The sequence below is a fragment of the Ostrea edulis genome, chromosome 3, assembly GCF_947568905.1.
Source record: "Ostrea edulis chromosome 3, xbOstEdul1.1, whole genome shotgun sequence".
In the NCBI taxonomy this organism is placed as follows: domain Eukaryota; kingdom Metazoa; phylum Mollusca; class Bivalvia; order Ostreida; family Ostreidae; genus Ostrea; species Ostrea edulis.
In genome coordinates, this window is record NC_079166.1 from 29030236 (window position 1) to 29053534 (window position 23299).

Consider the following 23299-nt stretch of genomic DNA (forward strand, 5'->3'; position numbering starts at 1 on the left):
AATGCAGGGTGAGCTACCATCACTTTTACTTGATTCGATAATGTCATGTCCAGCATGTACTGCACTACTGTTCGTAAGTGCTGCATTTTTAATAGATTTTAACTATAGGATGCTGCTTGATGGGCAAAGCGTCACCAACTATAACATACTGACAAGCAGCATTGGTTTTTCGTGAAACATCCGTGAAAATTGACGAATAATTAGGCATGTGACGTTGAACTTGTTCTCTTTAGTCAATTTGCAAATGTGCAAGTTTGGTATCGAGATTGGCAATAATTTCAGAGTTCTTTAAACATACAATCGAGCTGAAGTCTTTTTCATAAGTTTCTACGCTAACACCATTATCTGTACATTTTCGTAATGTCTTAACATGGGCTAAAGTGAAAACTGATTTAGCAGAATTTATCTTACATCTATGAAAATACTCTTTCTACGTGTTAATGTGACAAACTCGTAAATTATTTACGCCGGTCAGGTGTCTTACCGTCATAGTTCACATCACTAAGGCCAATTTTTTTTAAAATTGGTTTACAAATGTCAAAATTTTCAAATCCGTTCGGAGGAGGTAAAAAAAAAACTCAAATGACAAAATGTTAAGTAATAAAAATGAACTTGATTTGAGGTCAATGTTTTATTATCAACTTTGATATTCTCTTCACTGTCAACTTAAGACGGTGGTATATAGCGACTATTTTGCAACTTGGCAACAATGCTGTTTCCTTCAAAAATGTTATTTGTTTATTAAATTAAGTTTCTATCATTATCAAATGTCCATTGTTTACCGTTTAGTTATGTAAATCCCAAAATAAAAGAACCGCATCGTTTTTCCATTCAAAAGATGGCATCCATGACGTATATAGGGACGCACTAATCACCTGCAGTACTAAAATCCTGACTGACCTTACCAAGCATATATTTTGTCTAAAAATTTACTTTTAAGTTTTAAAGTCTTATTTATGAAGTCAAGTAAAGTTATAAATAAAATTCATGAACACTATAAACATTTATTCAAAAATTCTGAATTTTATATAAGTCAGGTCAATTTATTGTTGGTAGTCAACAAAGTTTATACAATGAATGAATTCAATAATGTTAAATATGTTTTCAACCTCCTTCAATATATAAAAAATTACACATATTAATTATGAAGAATATTTCTTCAAAATTCATTAATAAAAATTTAAAAATGTATCCTCGGCAAAATGTATGCATGGTAAGATCAGGTAGGGATATACTTGTATGGGTGATTAGTACAACCCAATGTGCGTCATGGATGCCATCTGAAAACAAGTGTTTGTTTTTATTTTGGGATTTACATATCTAAATGGTATACAATGTAAAACTTATACGGTACGAATTTTGATGCACCAGATCCGCATTTCGACAAATAATGTCTCTTCAGTGATACTCAACCGAAATGTTTGAAATCCGAAATAACTATGAAATTTTAGAGCTAAATATAGCCAAAAACAGCGTGCCAGAAAAGTGGAGCCAAATTCGTCCAAGGATAAGAGCTATGCATGAGGGAGATAATCCTTACTTTTGAAATGAATTTCTAAATTTTATAACAGCAATTAAATATACATCCGTATTTTCAAGCTAGTGACGAAGTACTTAGCTACTGGGCTGTAGAGACCCTCGGGGACTAACAATCCACCAGCAGAGGCCTCGACCCAGGGGTCATAATGTAAAACTTTTACGGTACCAATTTTGATGCATAACTAATGCTAATTAGAAGTTAGTTTCATAAACAGATAACTTATTGGAAGCAAAAAGCATTATTACTAAGGTGCAGAATACTGTAAATGCATAACATTTGGCTGTGTATTCTATTTAGCGCCTTTGTCGGAACGCAGCTTCCGCTAAATCAAGTACATCGCTAAATGCCATCCGTAAATCTAGATGTTTAAAGTAATTCAGGAATGCGCTAAATCAAATCTACGCTAACTTGTTGAAAAAACGATTTCCGCCAAATATCGTACTCGCCAAATATAATAAGTTTACAGTAATTGTTAGCACCGGCTGAAGTTGACTGATATTCCACATATGACACATGAATATATGGACTGTCCTGAGATTTCGACGTACGCATCTGTCCAAATATCCAGTCCAGTGGAATCTATTTTCTTTTCTTTCTTTCTTTCTTTTCTTTTTTTTTTTTTTTTTTTTTTTTTGTGAAAAGGAAAAATTACAGCGTCGGAAATATAAAAAGGAGTGAAAAACCATTTTTTTTTTTCCAACATCCCAAAAAATCTGTGCGGCGGATCCATAAACCAACTCAATAAAAAAGGCCTAAGCTTGCTTTCAATTTCATAAGGACCATAGTATCTTACCTGCAAGGACGACCAGGAACAAGCAAAACTACCAGAACCTTATCACCTTGCTTAAAAACTCTGTTCCTAGCATCTTTGTTATACCAAACTTTCATTTTGGCTTAAGAACTTTTAAGATTTAATTGTGTTAATTTACAAGCATTATGAAGTCTTTCTTCGAAATTAAATACATAGTGTAAAAGATTTAGAGCACTAGTTTCAGATACTCCTTTTTTAACAATTTCAAAGGACCTCTAACTGTATGGCCAAACATCAATTCAAAGGAACTGAATCCTAGAGACTCCTGAACTACCTCTCGTGCAGCAAATATAACCCCTTCATCCCAGTCTTTATCATTTTTATAACAATATGTTTTCATCATAATTTTAAGGATTTGGTGGAAATGTTTAAGTGCCCCCTGAAACTCGGCCTGATAAGCAGTAGACCTATACTGTATAACACCTTACCCATGCATGACATGTTGATACAACTCTGACATGAAATTCGAACCTTGGCTTGACTGAATTCCCTTAGGTACTCCAACATAACGGAAAACAAACTTGATAAGGGCCTTCACTATGGTCTTATAGGTATAGTTTCAGGGAATCGAGTGGGCGTACACATGGTAGTAAGTAAATATTCGTTTCCTGGTCTAGTTTTTGGCAAGGGTACCACACGATATATTAACACTTTACTATTAACATCCAAATGCTGGAATGGGTTGTAGAGGAGCAGATGGAATTTTCTGATTAGGTTTACCTACCATCTGACAAACATGACAAGACTTGCAAAATTCAGAAACATCCTTTCATAACTTAGGCCATTATAAATGATTCAAAATCCTGCCACAAATCTTCTTGATTTCTAAATGACCTGTCATGGGTGTATCGTGTCCACAACTCATGATGTCCCTCGGATATATCACTAGGACCACTACCTGGTGAATGACCCGCCATGCTTCATGCGGTGTTGCACCAGGTTGAAATTGGTCGGCCATGACTTCTTGTCTTCTGGCCATCGATCTGATAACAGCAGAGACTGGATATAAGTCATGGTCTTCATCTTCATTGGAAGGGATTTTCTCACATACTATGTAATGTGGTATACCTTTTCCACCACCTAAATCGTTGCCTAGCAATAAGGAAACGCATTGACCGGGAAGAGTAGGTCGAACACCTACGATAAGTGGTCCAGTAATTAAATCTGATTTCAGATAAATTCTATGTGAGGGAACATCAATGACGCCTAGCTCAATGTATTGTAATAAAACTGACCCACCAGTAGAAATCTGCTTAGACAAAGGCAAAACATTCTTTAACAACAACGTCTGTGCAGCATCAGTATCTGCTAACATCTGAACAGGTTTAATTTCACTAGAGCTACTGAGGGAAACAAATCCCTAACATAAAAAGGGCTTATGATCCTCCATAGAATTAATAGAATTGGACTTTGAAACTTGAACATTAGCAGTGTCAGAACAAAATGAAACAAAGGCTTTCCTATCATTTCTAAATGTTGTACAAGCACGTGGCTGTGGTTTGTCAAGGTCATTTTTTCTCTTCAGCTGAAAGCATTCACTTTTTTCTTACGATAAGTACAAGTAGGAGGACATCTTACACCAGAGGAACCGTCAGAATGTCCCGACCTTTGACCTGATGTAGAACCACTGTGAGCAGGAATAACTGCGGCTTCCTCAAGAGTTTTCACACATATCAATTGCTTTTTCTTGATTTTTTTTTTGCTTTGCTGATTTCCACCACATTCAACAATGTTTAAGTTTTCTGGTGGCGCCCAATTTGTATTGGTGCAATAGAGAACTCAGATACAATCTATCTGGAGACCACTAACTTTCCAAAGTAAACTGGGAAACTTTCTCACGGGCGCGAGCGAGATTCGAAGATGCGCCGACCAGAATTAAGAGGCCGTGTGATTTTGAGCTCGATGCTCTAACCACTCGGCCACGGAGGCCCTTGCTTTTTCTTGAATTTTCGGAATTAACCTGATAAAACAGCTAAAACAGCTGCATCGAATTCATTTCTGACCGGTAAGGTCTAAGATTTCTGTTGTAATTTTAATCTTTCTAATTCAAATCGAATATTTTTTCTCTCTCATATCCATATTTTTCTTGCCTTTTTTCTCTTTTCCTAGGCTTCACCGTTGCCTCTTGGCATCTGGGTGCATCTTTCAAGTTAAGCCCCAGACAGCCCCTCTTGAAAGAGCTTTGCAGTTGAAGCACTCTAAGCGTTTCTGTTCATGTCACTGCTGTGATGAGATCTGAGAAAAGGAGTCTGCTCTTGCATTTCCTCCTCCAGTTCTTCAATTCTCCTGACATAGGTCCCTTAAATCCTTCTTCAATGACGGTGTTCCCACCGGTTGATGAACCTCTTCCTGGATCACCATCCATATTTCCTTCATGGGCTTAAATTGACTTGGTTTACCGGGAATGCCGGTAGTACCACACTCTTTCCATAGGTTCCTCTGCAGTTTTAGGTCTTCCATTCAGAACTTATAAAGCTGCATCCCAATCTTCACCTACAAAGCACAGCCAAACAATGACATGTGCATGCAGATCAAACATAGACGGGAAAGCATGTATCGTTAAGCTGAGGACCTAGACCGCCCAGTGGTGCAGCGATCTCCTACATTCTAAGAAACTGACTGGGAATCCGTCTGGTGCGTGCACTGACGATCGAAGCGCTTTTCGAAGAATCTCAAGATCTCAACCAGTGAGAAGTTATCGTCCATCTTCAAATAGGTGTAATAGTCTCTTGAAGTGTCATCTAACGAGAAGCAGAATTGGTCGTGCTGCTCCATCTCAGTGCATTGTTGACTGCAAACTAGACGAACAAACTTGTACATGAGGAATTTCCAAGTAGAGTTCCAATCAAACCTCAGATTCATGTACATAGGCGCGTTTCTTCCCGTGCCCATCGCGTGTACCCCTGCAACAGGAATACTGGGGACCGGGAAAGGATGTGGGACACTGGGTCTAGCCCCTGGAAAAAATTCCCACAGAACGGCATATGTAATTCTGGTTCACCCAACTTGGGACGAACGTGGGCTACTCTACTCCTTCTTCCTCCCCTACAACAGTGGTGGCAGGCTGTGTCTGGACACTCCCCCGACCTAGAGTCAAGGAAATGGGATGCGTAATTTTTGCGAAGCTGTACTGCACGGAAGATACATAATTTGTCGAAATGCGCATCTGCTGCATCAAAATTGGTACCGTATAAGTTTTACATGGGAAAGTGCCAAACGACCCTGTGAGGAGATCAGGAAAATGGAAGGACTGCGGGACCTGGTGAGTTTCAGAGGTATCCCCCGGTTCCAATAATAGGGCAACTAGAGAATATGGCCTGGTGTATGAATATGCTGACGCTGACTAGAACCCCTGATGCAAACTCTGACAAGTCCCTAAGCCTTCGAGTATCATGGCTAGAACGTTTCGTAAATGAAGCGAAACTAATCAAGTTCTCCGAGTAGTCACACCAACAATATCAACCCCTATCAAAATTCTAAACTGTCAATCTCCTGAGAACTGAACTGGGGACTAGTAAACCTCAGAAATCCCATAACACCCCCCCCCCCTTCAAACACGAAGGCAAGGAATGAAATAAGCAACACCCATGGATGTTCCCTGAGAAAACAAATGTAACCTAGGGCCTTTTATACAGTCGTAGACACTACCATAAACCAATGGGCTGTCTGAACTAATCCTTACAGTGCCTTCCAACCCATTCATGTGTAAGTACGGGGACGTGACCGCTGGGGCATTCAACGAGGAGCACAACCCCAAAATAGAAAACGCCTCATCCATAGATATATCTATCAAATTTATACACAAAAACATACAATGGTATTGCATTTTAATCACAAAATGTCTAAATAATTGACTCTATCTATCTAAATACAATTGCTGAATCTCAATTTTAATCAAATAAAAATATTATTAGACTGAAAGGCCCCGACAAAATGGCGGTGGACAAGCACACTGCAAGGAAACAATAACTTTGCAATCACCCACGGAGATAAATCAACGACCTGGCGTCGATGAAGTACCACATATTCAATCATTAGAAAGGTGGAAGGCTCTAGGTGGTACCCCAACATCCCAAAACTGAGGGCTGAAAATGATAGTCCTGGGGTTCGCCTTCCTTCCCTGCATACTCCTTTTGGGGACTTTTTATAGATCAAATCTTTATCATTACGAACCTACATGATGTAAAATTAGTTTTTTTCAAGGGGATTTTCTAGTTTTCCCGTTCAGTGCTAGTTTTGTGTTTCAAAATCTACACAAGTCACATCATTTGCCGATTTTTAGGCATGCTTACTTCAGGTTTAGCTAACAGTCAGACGATTGCATTCATTTATTTTACTTACTGCTTTTGATACCGAAATTAAGAACCAGCGTTATTGGTGTGTGACAGAGGGATATGCTACGGATTTACGGGAAAAGGAAACAGTCACATAGCATCGTTCTTTCGAGGAGAGGGTTAGTCGTAGAAGATGTCTTCACAATATTGTGTCTAAAATGAAAAATATATTAAAACAAACAAAACCTAACATGTTCATTTGACATGAAATTCAAAATAATTCAAATTCCAAATGCATGGAGGATGGTTTAGTATTGACATACGACACATTATGTCCATGAAAGGTATAAATAACGAACATTGATCAATCTCATAACTCATATATGCAATACAAAATAGAGAGTTGAGCAAACACGGACCCCTGGATATACCAGAGGTGGGATCACATACCTAGGAGGTGTAAGCATCCTATGTTGACCGATCACATCCACCATGAGTCCTAAATATTGATCAGGTAAACGAAGTTAACCGTAGTCAAAATCAGTGTGGCAAGAACAACCCAAAAATATGTATGAGACGGGTCAGACGGTATTTGACCCAATGATAGGTTGTATTGGCAAACTTGATTGTTATAACGACCATATTATTTGCAAAATTCTTACTTTAAACGAAATTGTTGAAACCCCTACACCATCAACTTGTTTGCCTTGATTTGAAAACTGGTCATACCCAGAGGAAGCTCTTGCGTATCGAATGATATGAATAGTCACACCTTTTAAAGGTGGGGGTAGGGTGATGTGAGAGAGAGAGAGAGAGAGAGAGAGAGAGAGAGAGAGAGAGAGAGAGAGAGAGAGAGAGAGAGAGAGAGAGTAAAAACAATACACTAATAGTCAATAAACACAAAACTCGAATAACATTTCATTGTTAGCTCTTTCGGCTGTAATGCCTCTTCAGAGAGTTATAAAATCTAATGCAATTGCAAAGTAATGTCAACCGATCATGAAGTAAGTAATAGTCCTAAGTTGTGACGTCATAATAGTTTAATTTTACTTGTTCCACGCAATTTGATTAGTTCATTTCACTTTATCAACATTCTTTAAAACGTATGAACAAAAATCTCCTTTAGTCCCGCTATATAACGTTATAGGAATAACGTCACAATACGTTTGGCCGTTCAGTTTCCATACTGTTGCTACGGAGATATTGGTCTGCGTCATATGAAATTGATATTTTCTTTAGAATTAACCATTAGATAATATCAAACGCGGTTTACTAAATTAAATCATGAGGAATGAAAGTTATTTGTATTTGTTTTATACGATATAAAGTAAGTTTCGACAGTTTACGCAATTTTATATTGGATAAAACAAATAAAAATAACTTTTCATTCCTTAAATAAATGATATTGGTAGTGATATAATACACACAATATTACACAACACTTTAAAAACAATTATAGAGTTTAGTTAAACTCATTAAGACGCTAAAGTATATGAACAAAAACATATACATTAAATCAAAAGTAAATAATGAACAACTCTTCCTTATGTCCAGTTCTGGAAAAAACTGATAATTTGAAATCTGGCGGAAGTTTGGAGTGCGTGCAACGTTACACTAGCAGTTGTGATGCGGTTTCACTTTTGAAAGTTGAAGACGCAGTTGTTGAAGACTGATTTTGAAAGACATTCTGCGGATATTACGGAATTAACAGAAGACTGAGGTGGAGGAACATGAAGAACAGGGCGGCAGTTGGCAGGTGTAGGCAAATCATTAATAGACATGACAGAGGACGCAGATGAATCTCCTGAAGGAACTGACATCGCAGAGGTTATGCCACATGTGGAAGTGCAAGAAGGTAAGGGACGGTCTGGATTGGTAATTGTTGACAGACAGAAGCTCGCTGTACGTTTCTGCTAACTAGATAATTTTCTGTTATAGGTCTTCAACGACGCCTCGCTTCGATGTCCCTACATAAACATGATCTGGTGTGACTGGAAACCAGCATCACTCATGGCTGTAATGGCTGTGGCACGCAGGCAGTGCGGTGTATAAGTTTTAATACAGTTCGATTACTTACAAATATCCGTCATAAATCCTGAGAATGACCGTTTTGCTAAAGGTTTAGCAGTGTACCACACTGATTGCAAAGCTGGAAGAGAGAGTGCGTCTTTGTAGCATGAGTTAAAGAGGTGTATAGCATTGGAATTTGTTTTGCTCATCAGCAGATGAAGCATTTTTATTGGACATGCATCACTCCCTGGAATTTCATAAATTCATTTGTCGGAAGGAGCTTCATGACATCCAATTCCACCCTGGAATTTTTTTTGTTGTCTTCCAAGCCATTTTCATCCTTTTGGAAGTGAAATGAATCCATACGCAATTGATGGTGAAATTCTAAGCCACAGTAAATGCAATGAATTGAAAGATTGTACAACACGCACTGTCGTAGTACAACAGGAGAGGATGGTGCACATTTGAAATAGGAAGAGATTCTCTACAAACTCTATAATTGATTGTTAAGTGCTGTCTAAGTGTTTGAACTGACGTAAATATAGATTATCAAAATAGCAGAATGCTTTACAAAACACAAAGTTAAATATCTCCAAATTTTAAACAATGAACCTCAATAACTACTCATTCTTATGTTACATTTAAATCCTATAACACCGATATTTGGTACCGTTCCAATATCTAAATACCTTTGTTAGCATTTAACGATTAATGAGTGACTGCCAGTGGTCAATTGGAGTACTGGAATGACTGTTGTTGAATTCGACAATTTTAAGGAAATTGAAATACCACAGGATAACTTATAAGAACGACTTCATTCAGATAATTCAAGTTGTTCAATTTGAAAGTATATATCAGTCAAGATACTTTCAGATCAATTGTGACGTGAAAGATGAAAATATATAATGTTCTCACGGTACCGGAATTTATATAGAGGGATCTACTGAAAATTGTACAAGAGAGATTTAGTGAATACTGCGTCTTTGGAGTATTCTTTACGTACATTGTGTCTGTTTAGCATCGTTTTCGTGACCAAACAACTGTATAATGGTAAAATTCTGATGTCAGTTATATAGTTGTATCTTAAACAAAACTTTAGTAATTATGTACCAGATTTATTCAATAATTCCAAATATGATGTCAGCTGTGTGGATATTAAGGATGCGACAATCGCCACTTTTAGTGTGTAATAGACAAGGAGGAAATGCGAAAATGCAATGGACAACACCAAAATTTGAACTGGGATCCCTAAATCCCCAGTCAAATGCTGTACCATGAAAAGTGAGGATAAGGAGGAGTGATCAATCTCATAACTCATATAAGCAGTACAAAATAGATAATTGGGCAAATACGGACCAACTGAGATATCTGGCCAGGACTGTCATAAGTGAATGAAGCGCATGATTTTGTCTTTTGGAAACATGCCATTTATTCATCATCTAAATAGCTGAATGTAAAAAGGAATCCGAAATATCACTCCAAGTCGTAGAAACCTTTCACCCTGTGCTTATAAATGCCGTGGATTTGAATTGTAGACACTTCTTGAAGTTTTATCCATTAACTGGAATTTTCCGGAACTGGCCGTCATAAATTGGAGGATATACGTGCATGCGCACTAATATCATAAAAAGAAAAATCATAAAGGCACGCTGTATAGGTAAGTATATTAAATTATACCCCAAAAATATTATAGGTATCCTTTGAATCATGAATGTGAAAGGTATGACTGTTTAGCTCTACTATATGCTTGTGAACATAGGAGCTCAGGTCATTGATAATCTAAATAGACTACAACAGAGGAAATTCGAGCGATTTTGAAGACATGATTCAAAAATTGTTGAAAACAATAGAAATGTGTTGAATTTCGGACTATTTAAATGCAATGATCATTATCGGTCGTCAGGAGAGGTCAATTATACTTTTTGATTTTAGAAAGAGAATTGTAATCAATTGCTGGCTTACCAAAATAATAAACATAACATTATTAAGTAATAGCATACATTTTTGAGTTACTTCCCTTACCCCGGAAGTTAATGGCGTACTAATGCTCACAGTCCAAATCATCACATAAATGATTACAACAAGGTAAAAGTTCATCGTCCAATTTCTGCAATGTATACCGCACTTTTCTCTTCTTTAGTACCAATCTAATTTGTTTTGGTTTTGTTTGGGACGTATTTGATATTATTTTGTCTTTAAAAACTCTTCCATCTTTGTTGAATGACTGAATGGGGGATAAAATAGGTTTTAATATAAGAACGATAGAGTTTATAAAGAGTTTATAAATGGTTTGCTTTATTTGGTAATTGTTACATTTAACAGAAATAATTGTAAAATATTCTTGATGGTTACCAAGATTTTACGCGTGTGTCACTTTTTTCTTGTTCGTGTTGCAACATTTTCTCATACGTGTGATTTTAATTGCATTTGTTTTAAACAAACATAATAATAATATAATTGTTAATTCTCTTTTTAGAGACAAACATATCTCGTTTCTTTTGCAGGATGAATCTTTACATCTTGGTTTTTGTCATCGGAAGTAGCTGTTTTATTGTGGTATGATACATGGTTGGACAAATGTTCAATTTGTGTTAGAATTACCTTTGTTGTATCAAATTATTACAGTAAAAGTCTTCATTTTGTATCCACACCTCGTAAAGTGAATGTTTTACGCTTGAATTACTTGCGTTTTAAATCAGGTCTAAATATATGTAATATGTGTATTGTTTTGCAGACTGCTTATCCCATACCACTCAATCACTCCACATCAACACCTCTCGCGGATAAGAACGAGACTACTACACAAACGTCAGAGGTACGATATCAATATCGGGGCAGAAACAAATTAACTCACCTAAGCTAAAGACTAGAGTGAGCATTTTTAATCAAACTTTATCGTCTATCAAGGCTCAAGATTTTCAAAGCATGGCAGGGGCATAATATGATAGACATCTTTGAGCTTGTGATCTTTTTTTGTAGTTGTTGTTTCCTTTAAATTAATATGCAATCATCATTGGCATTACGTAGTACACACTCATAATTGCTTAATTTCAATAAATCGTTTTAATAAAAACAAAAAAGGAATATTATAAACATGTATATGCAAGTCCATTTCTATTTTATTAATCTTCTGTTTTACAATTCAAACATAGTATATATTTCATTCAAACTTTCATTCGCAAAGAGATAGCAAGGAATACTAGAAACAGCCTTCCTATGCATGAAAATTGAAGATAACGAACAATAATCAATCTCATAACTCCTATAATGTAAAACTTGTACGGTACCAATTTGGATGCACCAGATGCGCATTTCGACAAATAATGTCTCTTCAGTGATGCTCAACCGAAATGTTTGAAAACTGAAATAACAATGAAGTTTTAGAGCTAAATGTAGCCAAAAACAGCGTGCCAAAAAAGTGGAGTCAAATTCGTCTAAGAATAAGAGCTATGTATGGGGGAGATAATCCTTAATTTTGAAATGAATTTCTAAATTTTATAACAACAATTAAATATACATCCATATTTTCAAGCTAGTAACGAAGTACTTAGCTACTGGGCTGTAGAGACCCTCGGGGACTAACAGTCCACCAGCAAAGGCCTCGACCCAGGGGTCACAATGTAAAACTTGTACGGTACCAATTTGGATGCACCAGATGCACATTTCGACAAATAATGACTCTTCAGTAACCAATACAAAATATATAGTTCGACAAACACGGACCCCTGGATATACCAGAGGTGAGATCAGGTGCCTAGAAGGAGTAAACATACATTGTCAACTGATTACACTTCATGAGCCCTTAACTTGATCAGATAAATAGAATAAACCGTAGTCAAATCAGTGTGTCAAGGTCGGACTAACAATCGATAAGAAAAACGTCAGACAGCATTTGACCAATGATAGGTTGTATTTCCCAACTAGATCAGTATGAAGACCATGGAATTTGCGAAATGCTGACTTTAAACGAGTCTGTTGAAATTCCTGCACTAACATATTGTTTGTGCGTAGCCTGTCTCGATTTCAAAACTGATCATACGCTGTACAAGCTCTTGTGTATCGAATCAGTTGAGAGGTATAAACACTATATGCAGGTGATAATGGAATATTGCTACATAAATATGCGAAGTTGGCGATGAAAAAGCTGAAATCATCCCATTTGACGTGAAGTTGAGATGTTAGTTTGTCGTTAATATCTGCATTCAATAAAATATCTAAGTAACAAGCAGATATTGAGGACTCTGTAGTGTATTTCATTTCTAGTGCACATGTATAAATCGAATCGACATATGAATGAAAATTATCATTTTTGATAGATAAAATATCCTATTGTCGAGTTGAGGGTTTTTTCTTTCTCATGTAGAAGCTTTTGATTAAACTCTGCTTGATGAGAATTTAAAAACAGATCATCTAATAAAGTAGCACGATCAATTGAAAACCAATGAATACTATGTGAAGAGTTTCAGCTTCTTCCCTGAAACTACTGATCAAATTCTAACCATAGGTGAAGTGAAACAAAACTTGTGAATACCTTGGACCCTGTCTCCTTAGGGCCTAAATAGGATGGTATCAAAACCATCAAAATGATTTAATTTTCAAAAATTATCTTCTTGACTTCTAGACACCAGACAGTCAAACTGTTTACATGGTTATGATAAGCAATGAGCGCTCTACTCTAATTGTCGAATTCAAGATCAGTAGCTTTAAGATCCAGCCCCCAGGGTGGAACTAAGTTATTCATTATTGAAATGCGTTATATCGTAGAAAAACGTCTTCACTTTTGGACATCAAGAAGGCAAATTATTCTCATGATTATAATGCTCACTCAATCCTCTACCAACATTGTGACCCCTAGGTATAAGGTTCATGTCCCAAGGTGGTTTTAAATTGTTCATACATATGCTTGCATATTTTGATATAGTTTGTATGGAAGGGATTTACCACCACATTCTATGTATTCTTAATTCAAACTTCATTTTACTGTTTTAAGCGTAGGGTTTGGTCAATAGGGGATCTAGTTTTGTATGGAAATATGTTAGGGAAATATTTCACAACTTTCTTCTTAGCCAGAAAAGTTTGTAATTACATGACTGCTTTCTGACATAGAGTAGATTCAAGTTTGTAAAGATCATGACCCTGGCGGTAGGATGGGGCCACAATAGGGAATCAAAATTATACATACATGTACAAATATATTGGGAAAATCTCAAGGATCACTAAGCCAGGCAAGTTTAAATTTACTCGACAGCTCTCTGAAACAGTGCAGATTCTAGTTTGTTGAAATTATGATCTCCCGGAGGTAGGGTGGGGCCACAATAAGGGATCAGTTTTACATGGGAATATTTAACAAAAATCTTTTCAAATATTTTTCATAAAAACCATGTGTCCAGAAAAGTTTACATTTACATGAAAGCTTTATGATATAGTGCGCATTCCAATTTGTTAAAATAATTACCCTGCTGGTAGGGTAGGGCCACAATACGGGATAAAATTTCCATGGGAACATATAGGGAAAGTCTTTGAAAAACTTCTTTTCAAGAACCACTTGGCCAGAAAAATTCATATTTCCATGGAAGTTTCCTTGAATAGTGCAAATTCAATTCTGTAGACGTCATGGCTCCCGAGGGTCGTATGGGGCCACAGCAGATCACAAGTTACATACGTGTATGATTAAAGATTTAGGAAAATCTTTAGAATTCTTCATTTCAAAAACCACAGGGTTATAAAAGTGGAAATCTTCCTGACACAGAGTAGATTCATGTTTGTACAATTTATTGTCCCCGGGTGATAGGTTGGGGCCACAGTAGGGGATCAAAGTCTTGCATGTATATGGTGATATAAAATAAAAATCTTTAAAATATATTTTGAACTATTTAAGCTAGGGCTTTCATATTCAAGAGACATTGTGATGTGATGATGTGTGATCTTAAGAATTTACTTTTGATAACACTCTGACCTATTTAATATTTCCTAAAGGCAGATCTTTCATATTCTTTAGGTATATTTGTTATGACAAGACACTTAATGTCATATCATGACCTTGTAGCCTTGAACTCTGAGTTTGATATACTTTTAAGAAAACATAATCTTATGAATATATCCTGAGCTATTTTAGATGAGACTTTCATTGATTTTGATTTTAATTCCATCTCAATGAAATAACTTCTAAATATGTGATCATCTGTCATTGAACATTAGTAGAACGAAAAAGTTTAAACAAATTATCAAGACCAAATGCTCAAGGTACCCCCCCCCCCCCAAGTTTCAACTCACCTGAAAATGCCTTATTGTCATATGCTTATTGTCTATTGTCATATTCATTAAGCTCAAAATTATTTTCACAATGCATACAATGAAAGGAGCGTTCTGTTGCGGAAGTAGTGAAAAGGATTTGGTGCATTTTCAGTAATATATAGCCAACCTCGCCCCGTCCAAAATATTAACCCCTGACCCTGCCAGGAACAATACATTTTACAATTCAAGTACATGTCGATTAAGGCGTTATGGACATCATAACCATGCATTCATTTTATCTTCCACTACTGTGGAAGTAGAGAAAATGATTTTCAAATATTTAATGCATTTGGCCCCACCCTAAGGTCTATTCCTTTAACCCAAGTGTCAATATCTCCAACTCTTAATGTAGAGAGTGTCATGGATATAATAATTATGCATTAGTCTTCCTGTAAAGTGGGGTTTTTCGATTTGCAGGCTCAAAGAAATGATTATAATTTTAGCGGAATAAATTTTGGTAGACAGGGAAGATTTATCTCTCTTGCAAATACTGAAGTCGGAATTGTGCGCGTAGTTTGCGAGTGAAAGTGTGGTGGAAAGCAACGTAACCGCTAGAATAAGCCAAATTTATCACTCCCGCGCAAAAAAGCGCCATACGGTATCAGGTCACCTGAGTAAACTCAGTTGCCCTATTGCAATTGATTATCAGCTATATTCCGTCACACAATAACAGTTGAACACTTTTTACTTTTTCTTAATAACATAATTTCGTGTGAAGCATCTTTTAGGAAATGGTTATGACAGAGTGCGTTTGATTGATCGATTAATTGATGTTTTCCGCCACACTCAACAATTTTTCAGTTATCTGGTGGCGCCCAGTTTTTATTGGTGGAAGAGAGAATCCAGATACAATGTACCTGGGAATAGACCACCGACCTTCCGAAAGTAAACTGGGAAACTTTCTCACTTACCGGCGCGAGCGGGATTCGAACCTGCGCCGACAGAGGTGGAGTACGTTTGAAGTTTTTTCTTCACAGCAGTTGATATTTCCATGAGGAGCAAAGATAACGGCAATGTATCTTTCTTTTTAAGGCTTTTAGTGAAGTTTTGGAATCCGTTTATTCATCCGTCCTAGTGACTGTGATATCACATATGTCTAAAACTGAAGCATGATTTTCAAGATTTTCATCTTGAGAAAGGACAGTCAGGGTTTAAGAACTGTTACCAAATGTCGAATTAATGCCAAGTTCGTTTAAAATATAGTTGTAATAATGAGCCTTACAAACAAAGACAATGTTGTTTCAAATTCTGTCAGCTGGAACCAAAACATATTCCTCATGTAACCTATCCAATTCCTTTTATCACTGGTTTACTAAACACAGAAAGATAGATGGTATGTACTTTTGTTTTGGTGTGCTTAATACGGGATTTTAATATTCCTCTTATACTTTTAATCCATTCTGACCATGTATCAAGTTCTCTTCCATATTTAGTCAATGGTCTGGCATAATCTTCGATAGAATTCATAACATAGATGAAATCCTGTCGCTATATGAAGGTACCGAGATTCTCTGAATATAGGATATTTTAGAATAAGGAATTTCATGTCCTCATTTTCCATTATATCAACATCAACAGTAAAGTAAGCGGATTGAACAATATCTGCTTGTTTTTTCTCTTTCTATCATTCTTGGTATTATGTTATATCCGTTTATTCATCATGATGAAATGCAGCTTGATGCTTGGGTTCATTACTTCTTCTGTTGTTTTCCCGTCTTCTCATCAGTTGCTTCGTGAGGTTGGACCCATGTTCAAGTTGTTTGTCATATCAAATGATTACAATAGAAGGCTCCTTTTTTCATTCACCACATCGTTCATGGTTGTATAAATGAGTACATGAAAGCTTTCTGACATAGTGCACATTTAAGTTTTTTCAAATCATGGCCCCCGGGGTAGGTTGGGTCACAATAGGGGATCAAAGTTTTTCATACAAATGTATAGAGAAAATCTTTAAAAATCTTCTTCTCAAGAACCGATAAGGCAAAAGAGCTAAAATATACATGACAGCTTCCTGACATAGCGCAGATTCAAGTTTGTTCAAATCATGGACCCTAGGGGTCGTTTGGGGCCACAATAGGGGATCAAAGTTTCACATAGAATTATATAGGGAAAATTTCTTTTAAAAAATCTTCTCAAAAACCATCGAGCTAGAAGAACTAATATTTACATGACAGCTTCCTGTCATAGTGCAGATTCAGGATTGTTCAAACCATGGCCCCCAGGGGTAGGTTGGGACCACAATAGCGGATCAAAGTTTTACATGGAAAAAGAGAAAATCTTTAAAAATCTTCTCAAGAATCAATGGACCAGAAGAGCGGAGATTTACATGAAAACTTTCAAGTTTGTTCAAAGCATGACCCCGGGGGTAGGTTAGGGCCACAATAGGTGATCAAATTTTTGATACAAATATATAGAGAAAATCTTTTTAAAATCTTCTCAGGAACCACTGAGACAGAGAGCTAAGATTTACATGAAAGCTTCCTGACATACATGTAGTGCGAATTCAGGTTTGTTCAAATCATGGTTGCCGGGGGTAGGTTGGGACCTCAATAAGGGATCAAAGTTTTACATGGAAATAAATAGAGAAAATCTTTAAAAATCCTCTCAAGAACCAATAGGCCAGAAGAGCTGAGATTTACATGAAAGCTTTCTGACATAGTGCAGATTCAAGTTTGTTCAAGACATGGCCCCCGGGGGTGGGTTGGGGCCACAATAGGGGATCAAAGTTTTGATACAAATATTTATAGAGAATATCTTTAAAAATCTTCTTCTTATGAACCAATGAGTAAAAAGAGCTAAGATATACATGAAAGATTCCTGACATAGCGCAGATTTAAGTTTGTTAAAATTATGGTCCCTAGGAGTAGGTTGGGGAAACAATATGGGATCAAGGTTTTACATAGAAATATATAGGGAAAAACTTTTTTTAAAATCTCAAAAACCATTGGGCCAAAGAAGTTTACATATACCTGACAGCTTTCTGAGATAGTGCAGATTCAAGTTTGTAAAAATATGGCATCCAGAGGTAGGTTAGGGCCACAATAGGGACTAAGGTTTTAAATGCAAATAGACATATATATGGAAAGTCTTCAGGTATGGGCGAAGGTGACTCGGGTTAACGATGTGGCCCATGGACCTCTTCTTATATGTATTAAGGTCTCTGGACTTTGAGGAGAAGAATGATAAAGTGTTTCATTCATGTGGTTGGGAAAATTGCTAATTCGCATTATTTCAAACCTGAATCATTTTCGTTTTTCTTTTTGTTATTTTTTGAAATCTTGGATATTTTTTTCTTTTGACTCCCCTCGCACTGAGGCCCTTTCCTTGGTAGGGATGCGCTCCTGAGTTTCGTTTTATATTTGGTAGCAATTTTCCTCACGATGAGTCCAAGTTTATTTTCGTTAAGCCAATTTGAAGGGTTTGTGTGAAATGTACCAGTGGTATAAAGTCCGTGCCCCAGTACACGTCAACAGTGGACTTGACAAAAATTGAATTGATGTTAGAAGCTGCAAGTTGATCTTGGAATGTGTTTACTTGTTCGGGCTTCGCAGATATGATTTTCTCCATTATTTAAAGTTTTTGTTCATTTCATCCCTCCGCGTCCCACACGGAATTTCCAATTTTTTAACATCAAATTCTGTTGGAGCATTTTTCACCTTTTCGACTGCATCTAAATTACTTACTCGTAGCGATTTTTTCAACTGATCAGCATGTTCAGCTGACTGATGGTGCTCCCAAAGATTTTCATCGTACAAAGGAAGAAATTTGAAATTGGATTTTCTTTACTCTGGAAGGCGATGATATATCCAGTCTGTTTATATTGTTTGTAACCGACAGATGATGATATCAATGGCAAACTAGAAATCGTACAACATGCAGATGATTGTTCAGATTAGTTGAAAGATACTAATTTATTGAATAAAGTTCAAAATACGTAAAATAATTTGATGTGTATCATAGACATGGTAATGATATTTGTTATAATATTATTTGGACGAATAAACTTGAAAGACTTGAGAAAAAAATACTGAATTATTGAAGAAAACGAAATTTGACGATCTTCGGAAAATGTACCATCAAAATACATTAGCTCTATCTAAATTGAAATATAATGCTTTCATTTTGTCTTCCAAAACTAGATTTCTTTAACAATATTTCAAAACTTCATCACTCCATTGTCAGTAGCCTGCTTCGATTTAAAAACTTACCATACGCAGAATAAGCTCTTGTGTATCGAATCAGTTGAGAGATGTAAACTCCATATGCAGGTGATAATGAAATATTGATGCATGTACATAAGTATGGGAAGATGACGATGGAGAAGTTGAAACCATCACGTTTGTCATAAAGTTGAGTTGTCAGTATATGATTATTTGTATACTTGAAGCCTCTATGTATCATGTTTTGATTAAAGAGAAAAAAGTTTTACATATGACAGACTGTATGACTTAAGTTGTACGTTCAAGATAACTAAGTCATGTGTAAGAGATCACTAAGGTGAGTTTTTAGGGGGGGGGGGGGGGGACTGAAACATGTGAGTAGGGGTATACATCAAAGTCAGAAGATGACAGACGAATGAAAAGTCATATTTCTCTTTTATATCAGTAGCGTATTTCATATTTATGTAGTTAATAAATTATAATCATTTATCATATACGTGGTAATGATTATTCGGATTCAGCACTAAACGATATGGATGCATCGTAAAAGTGTATCATTTTTGTAGAAATGTCTCATCAGGACATTACACCAATTATCAGGACATTATATCCCTCGGATTTGAAAATGATGAATCATTATGCATTAAAACGCATACAGTTTTGTTTTTGAAAAATTATTATTTTATGAAAGAAAAACTTATATTTAATTAGAACAAATCTTAAGATATTATATTTTCAAAATATGTTTTAGTGTAGATAGAATCATTGCCCATCAGGCCAATCAGAACATTACACTTATTACGACATTACACCGACCCATTATGCACTTCTTCGTATTAGAATAGTTCCTATACTAGAATACAACTTATAGAAATTTATTTATGTTGTTCGTGTCACTCATTCGAATATAAAACATTTCTATAAATAGTATTTCAACGAAATATAACAAAACTAAATATAAAGTGTTTTGAGCGCCTATCAAACAGTTCGATTACAAGAAAATAAAGATATAACAATCTAAAACATGGATGAACATATAAGTATCAGCAATATTTGCAAATTCCTAAAAACAAAATCATCGCCTAGCTGAGTAGCTAAGTAAGTTAACACGTCGACTACTGAACTGTAGATCGCGGCCGGGTTCGAGTCCTTAGGGGTTTTTAATTTTTTCAGATTGCTCTCTATGAAAACTCCATATTTTTACTATACAAAGTAAATTTGAAAGTTTTAGATTTCAAAATATTGTTGTACATTTCCTCCACTTTTCATCCATATCAAATTTCTCTAATGTAGCATACCTCCTTAATTACTCATACAATCAACTTGACTACCAGGAAAGGAATCCGAATCTTCTCGAGACGTTCTATCATAAGGCTTCTTGGAGTTGCTTCTCTTAGCTCTGAACATAGCTTGACTTAGCTTTGAATCATCATCAACATCAGTAATTAGGTCATCCAGATATACCTGATTAAAATCACACCCATATATGTATATGGGCAATACGATTTTTTTCTTTTTGTTTAATATCTTTAAAATAGAATTCAAAACATCAACAAAACATCAACTAATATATAAGTATTGTAGGTGGTTAGATCTTTATGGTTTCTTTACAATCATTTTAACATGACTTTTTCAAGTGTATAATTGTATATATATTTCAACTATTGAATTTTATATCATTTGATTGTACGGAGTGGAACTTTTTTTTTCATGCATATCATGTTTTAGTAATTTTACTTCACATTATTCATGTTTTTCTAGCATTGTTTTGATATTATCTGTCTTAATGCTATTATAATTTCCTTTTACTACGTTTATAACACGCTGTATCATTTTTATCGTGTGCAGCGTTTAGAGTGGTTATCTATAGTCATATAGGGTGCTATATAAATAAATATATTATTAACAGCCAAGTCAACATTTCTATTGGTTATAGTTTTCGTAATGTCATTCTATCTTGCCGCGTTGAATTCAAATTGTATTTCATAACTCTGAAACTTAAAGTCATATGTACCTTTGTATCGATTGTTTTCAATGTCAGGTTGATTTTACTAACAACTTCCCGTTTCTGCCGTTTCAGTGCCTGTTCAAGTCTATCAGAAAAAAGGTCTAAAGTGTCTGTAGTAGTAAATTCGTCAGAAGAATCATGCATAGGGTCAGGTCGTTCAATCTGTGAATCCGTATGAACTTTAAGCTCTTCAGCGACGAAGGCCGAATTCGACTCGGTCATAGGTGCAGATAACGAAAAAAAAGATGTTCTAACTGGCTGATTGTTCGTCGATGACCAATTTACCTTGACCAGAACTTTATATACCTGGACCAAATAACTATCATGCACTTTCAAATATCAAAATGGTTCCTTTAGTACAACACGACTTACAGTAAATTATTTACCAGAATAGGAGAATATAACGATAGCATATTTCTGCACCCTGTAAGCAAGTTATTTTTCTAAAATTTATGTCTACCTGCAAGATAAATACTGAGTATATCGACATGCAGGATAATTATGTCAACATGCAACATAATTATGTTGACATGCAAGAAAAATGTAATCATATAAGAATTTGTAGAATATTCCAAAGTTATCATGCAAATATCACCCACATGTAACTTCCAATATGTTAGACAAAACTTAATTATGTTGACATGCAACTTAATTATGTTGACATGCGAGATAATTATGTAGATATGCGACATATTAATGTCGACATACACCTTATTTATGTCATCATGTAACTTATCTAAGTTAACCTGCAACTTATTTATGTCAAATACAACTTATAAACGTTGACATGTGACTTATTTATGTTGAAATGCGAGATAAATATGCATGTTGACATATGCACCTCACATGTCGAGATAAATAAGTTGCATGTCGAGATAAATAGTTGCATGTCGACATATTGATATTGCAATCAAACAGATAAGTTGCAACTCGATATAGATAAGTTGCATGTCGACATATTTATCTTGCATGTCGACAAAAATAAGTGGCATGTCAACAAATTTATCTCTCATTTCGATATGAATAAGTTCCATGTCGACATGAATAAGTTGCATGTCGACATATTTGTCTCTCATGTCGAAATAAATAAGTTGCATGTCAACATGAATAAGTTGCATCTAGCATATTGGACGTCGCATGTAGGCGATCTTTGATAATTTTTGAAAATTTTCCAAATTCTTATTTGCTTATATTAGTCTTGCTTGTTGACAGGATTATGTTGCATACTGACACACGTATCTTGAATATAGATATAATCTATAGAAAAATAGGAGGGAAAATATGTAACCAAAGAATATGTATTTTTAAATCATGCAGATATATTGCTTTGATCAAATCTTAATTTGATTTACAGGAGGCATGTCTGCTGAGTAGATTGTTAACAATTATCGGCGTAAAATGCAGAAACGGAACGAAAGTAATGGGACAGTCAAAGCAACAACAGAAATGGAACAGCCAAAGCAACGACAGAAATGGAACAGCCAAAGCAACGACAGAAATGAAAAGAGAAGACAACACTTCTAAAAACGCAGCCATGGGGAGTGCCAATGTCACACATCTCTCTGATGTCTACTATAATCCCGTCACTTCTATTGTCTTACTTCTATCGTTAATTGGCATAGCAATGATCATTTCAATAGTGTTATATTACTTCAAAGCCTGTAACAGTCATCCTCCACTCACTGCTGAATCATCAAGTGGTTTCATCACGTGCCTGAAATAGAACTGCTGACTAGTGTATTGTCACTGTTTCAAAGAAATTAACATTTCTATTTTGACAATTAACAACCTATAGTATCATTAAATCAGCCATTGTTTGTGCAATCAAATGCTGCCAAGTTGCGTAAATCAGGAACATCTTCTTATAAGTGTCTGAATATAATATAAGCATAGAGTTAATACCTACACAGTTTTTGTCAATGTAGATGCCAAGCTAGTAACTTAAATGTTTGATTAGATTTTGGAAGTTATCCTCAATTATACCATGTCGCATGTGTGTATATGTAATATTTGTTTGTTTTGAGAATAAGATAAATTGTTTTAGTCATACATTGAACACAAATTTTGATTGAAAAAGCATTTGATGAATTATTGCATTTGATAATTAATTTTTCTTTATATATTGTGCTTGAAAAGTTTAAGAATCGGTTCCAATGGAAATTTGTTTGTCATGTATGCATCTATTAAATGCTTCCTTCACTG

At 35.7% G+C, this 23299-nt stretch overlaps 1 protein-coding gene across 2 annotated transcripts; it reads left to right on the forward strand.

Moving 5' to 3' along the window:
* The first annotated feature begins 9622 nt into the window (after positions 1–9622).
* LOC125677456 (uncharacterized) lies at positions 9623–23299 on the forward strand. 2 transcript variants are annotated; one of them, XM_056160411.1, is made up of 4 exons: positions 9623–10292; positions 11140–11191; positions 11370–11450; positions 22452–23299. In XM_056160411.1, the coding sequence occupies exons 2-4, from the start codon at positions 11141–11143 to the stop codon at positions 22818–22820; spliced, it is 501 nt and encodes a 166-aa protein (XP_056016386.1). In that variant the 5' UTR covers positions 9623–10292; position 11140; the 3' UTR covers positions 22821–23299. The 2 variants fall into 2 exon arrangements, with proteins under 2 accessions (XP_056016386.1, XP_056016385.1); XM_056160410.1 differs by lacking the exon at positions 9623–10292 and having other exon boundaries at positions 10873–11191.

Excerpts from the sequence above, each read along its gene's own strand:
- LOC125677456 (XM_056160411.1), top strand. The coding sequence starts at position 11,141 with ATGAATCTTTACATCTTGGTTTTTGTCATCGGAAGTAGCTGTTTTATT. Across the intron at positions 11,192-11,369 it reads GAAGTAGCTGTTTTATTGTG|ACTGCTTATCCCATACCACT; the intron begins GTATGATACATG and ends ATTGTTTTGCAG. Across the intron at positions 11,451-22,451 it reads CTACTACACAAACGTCAGAG|GAGGCATGTCTGCTGAGTAG; the intron begins GTACGATATCAA and ends TTTGATTTACAG.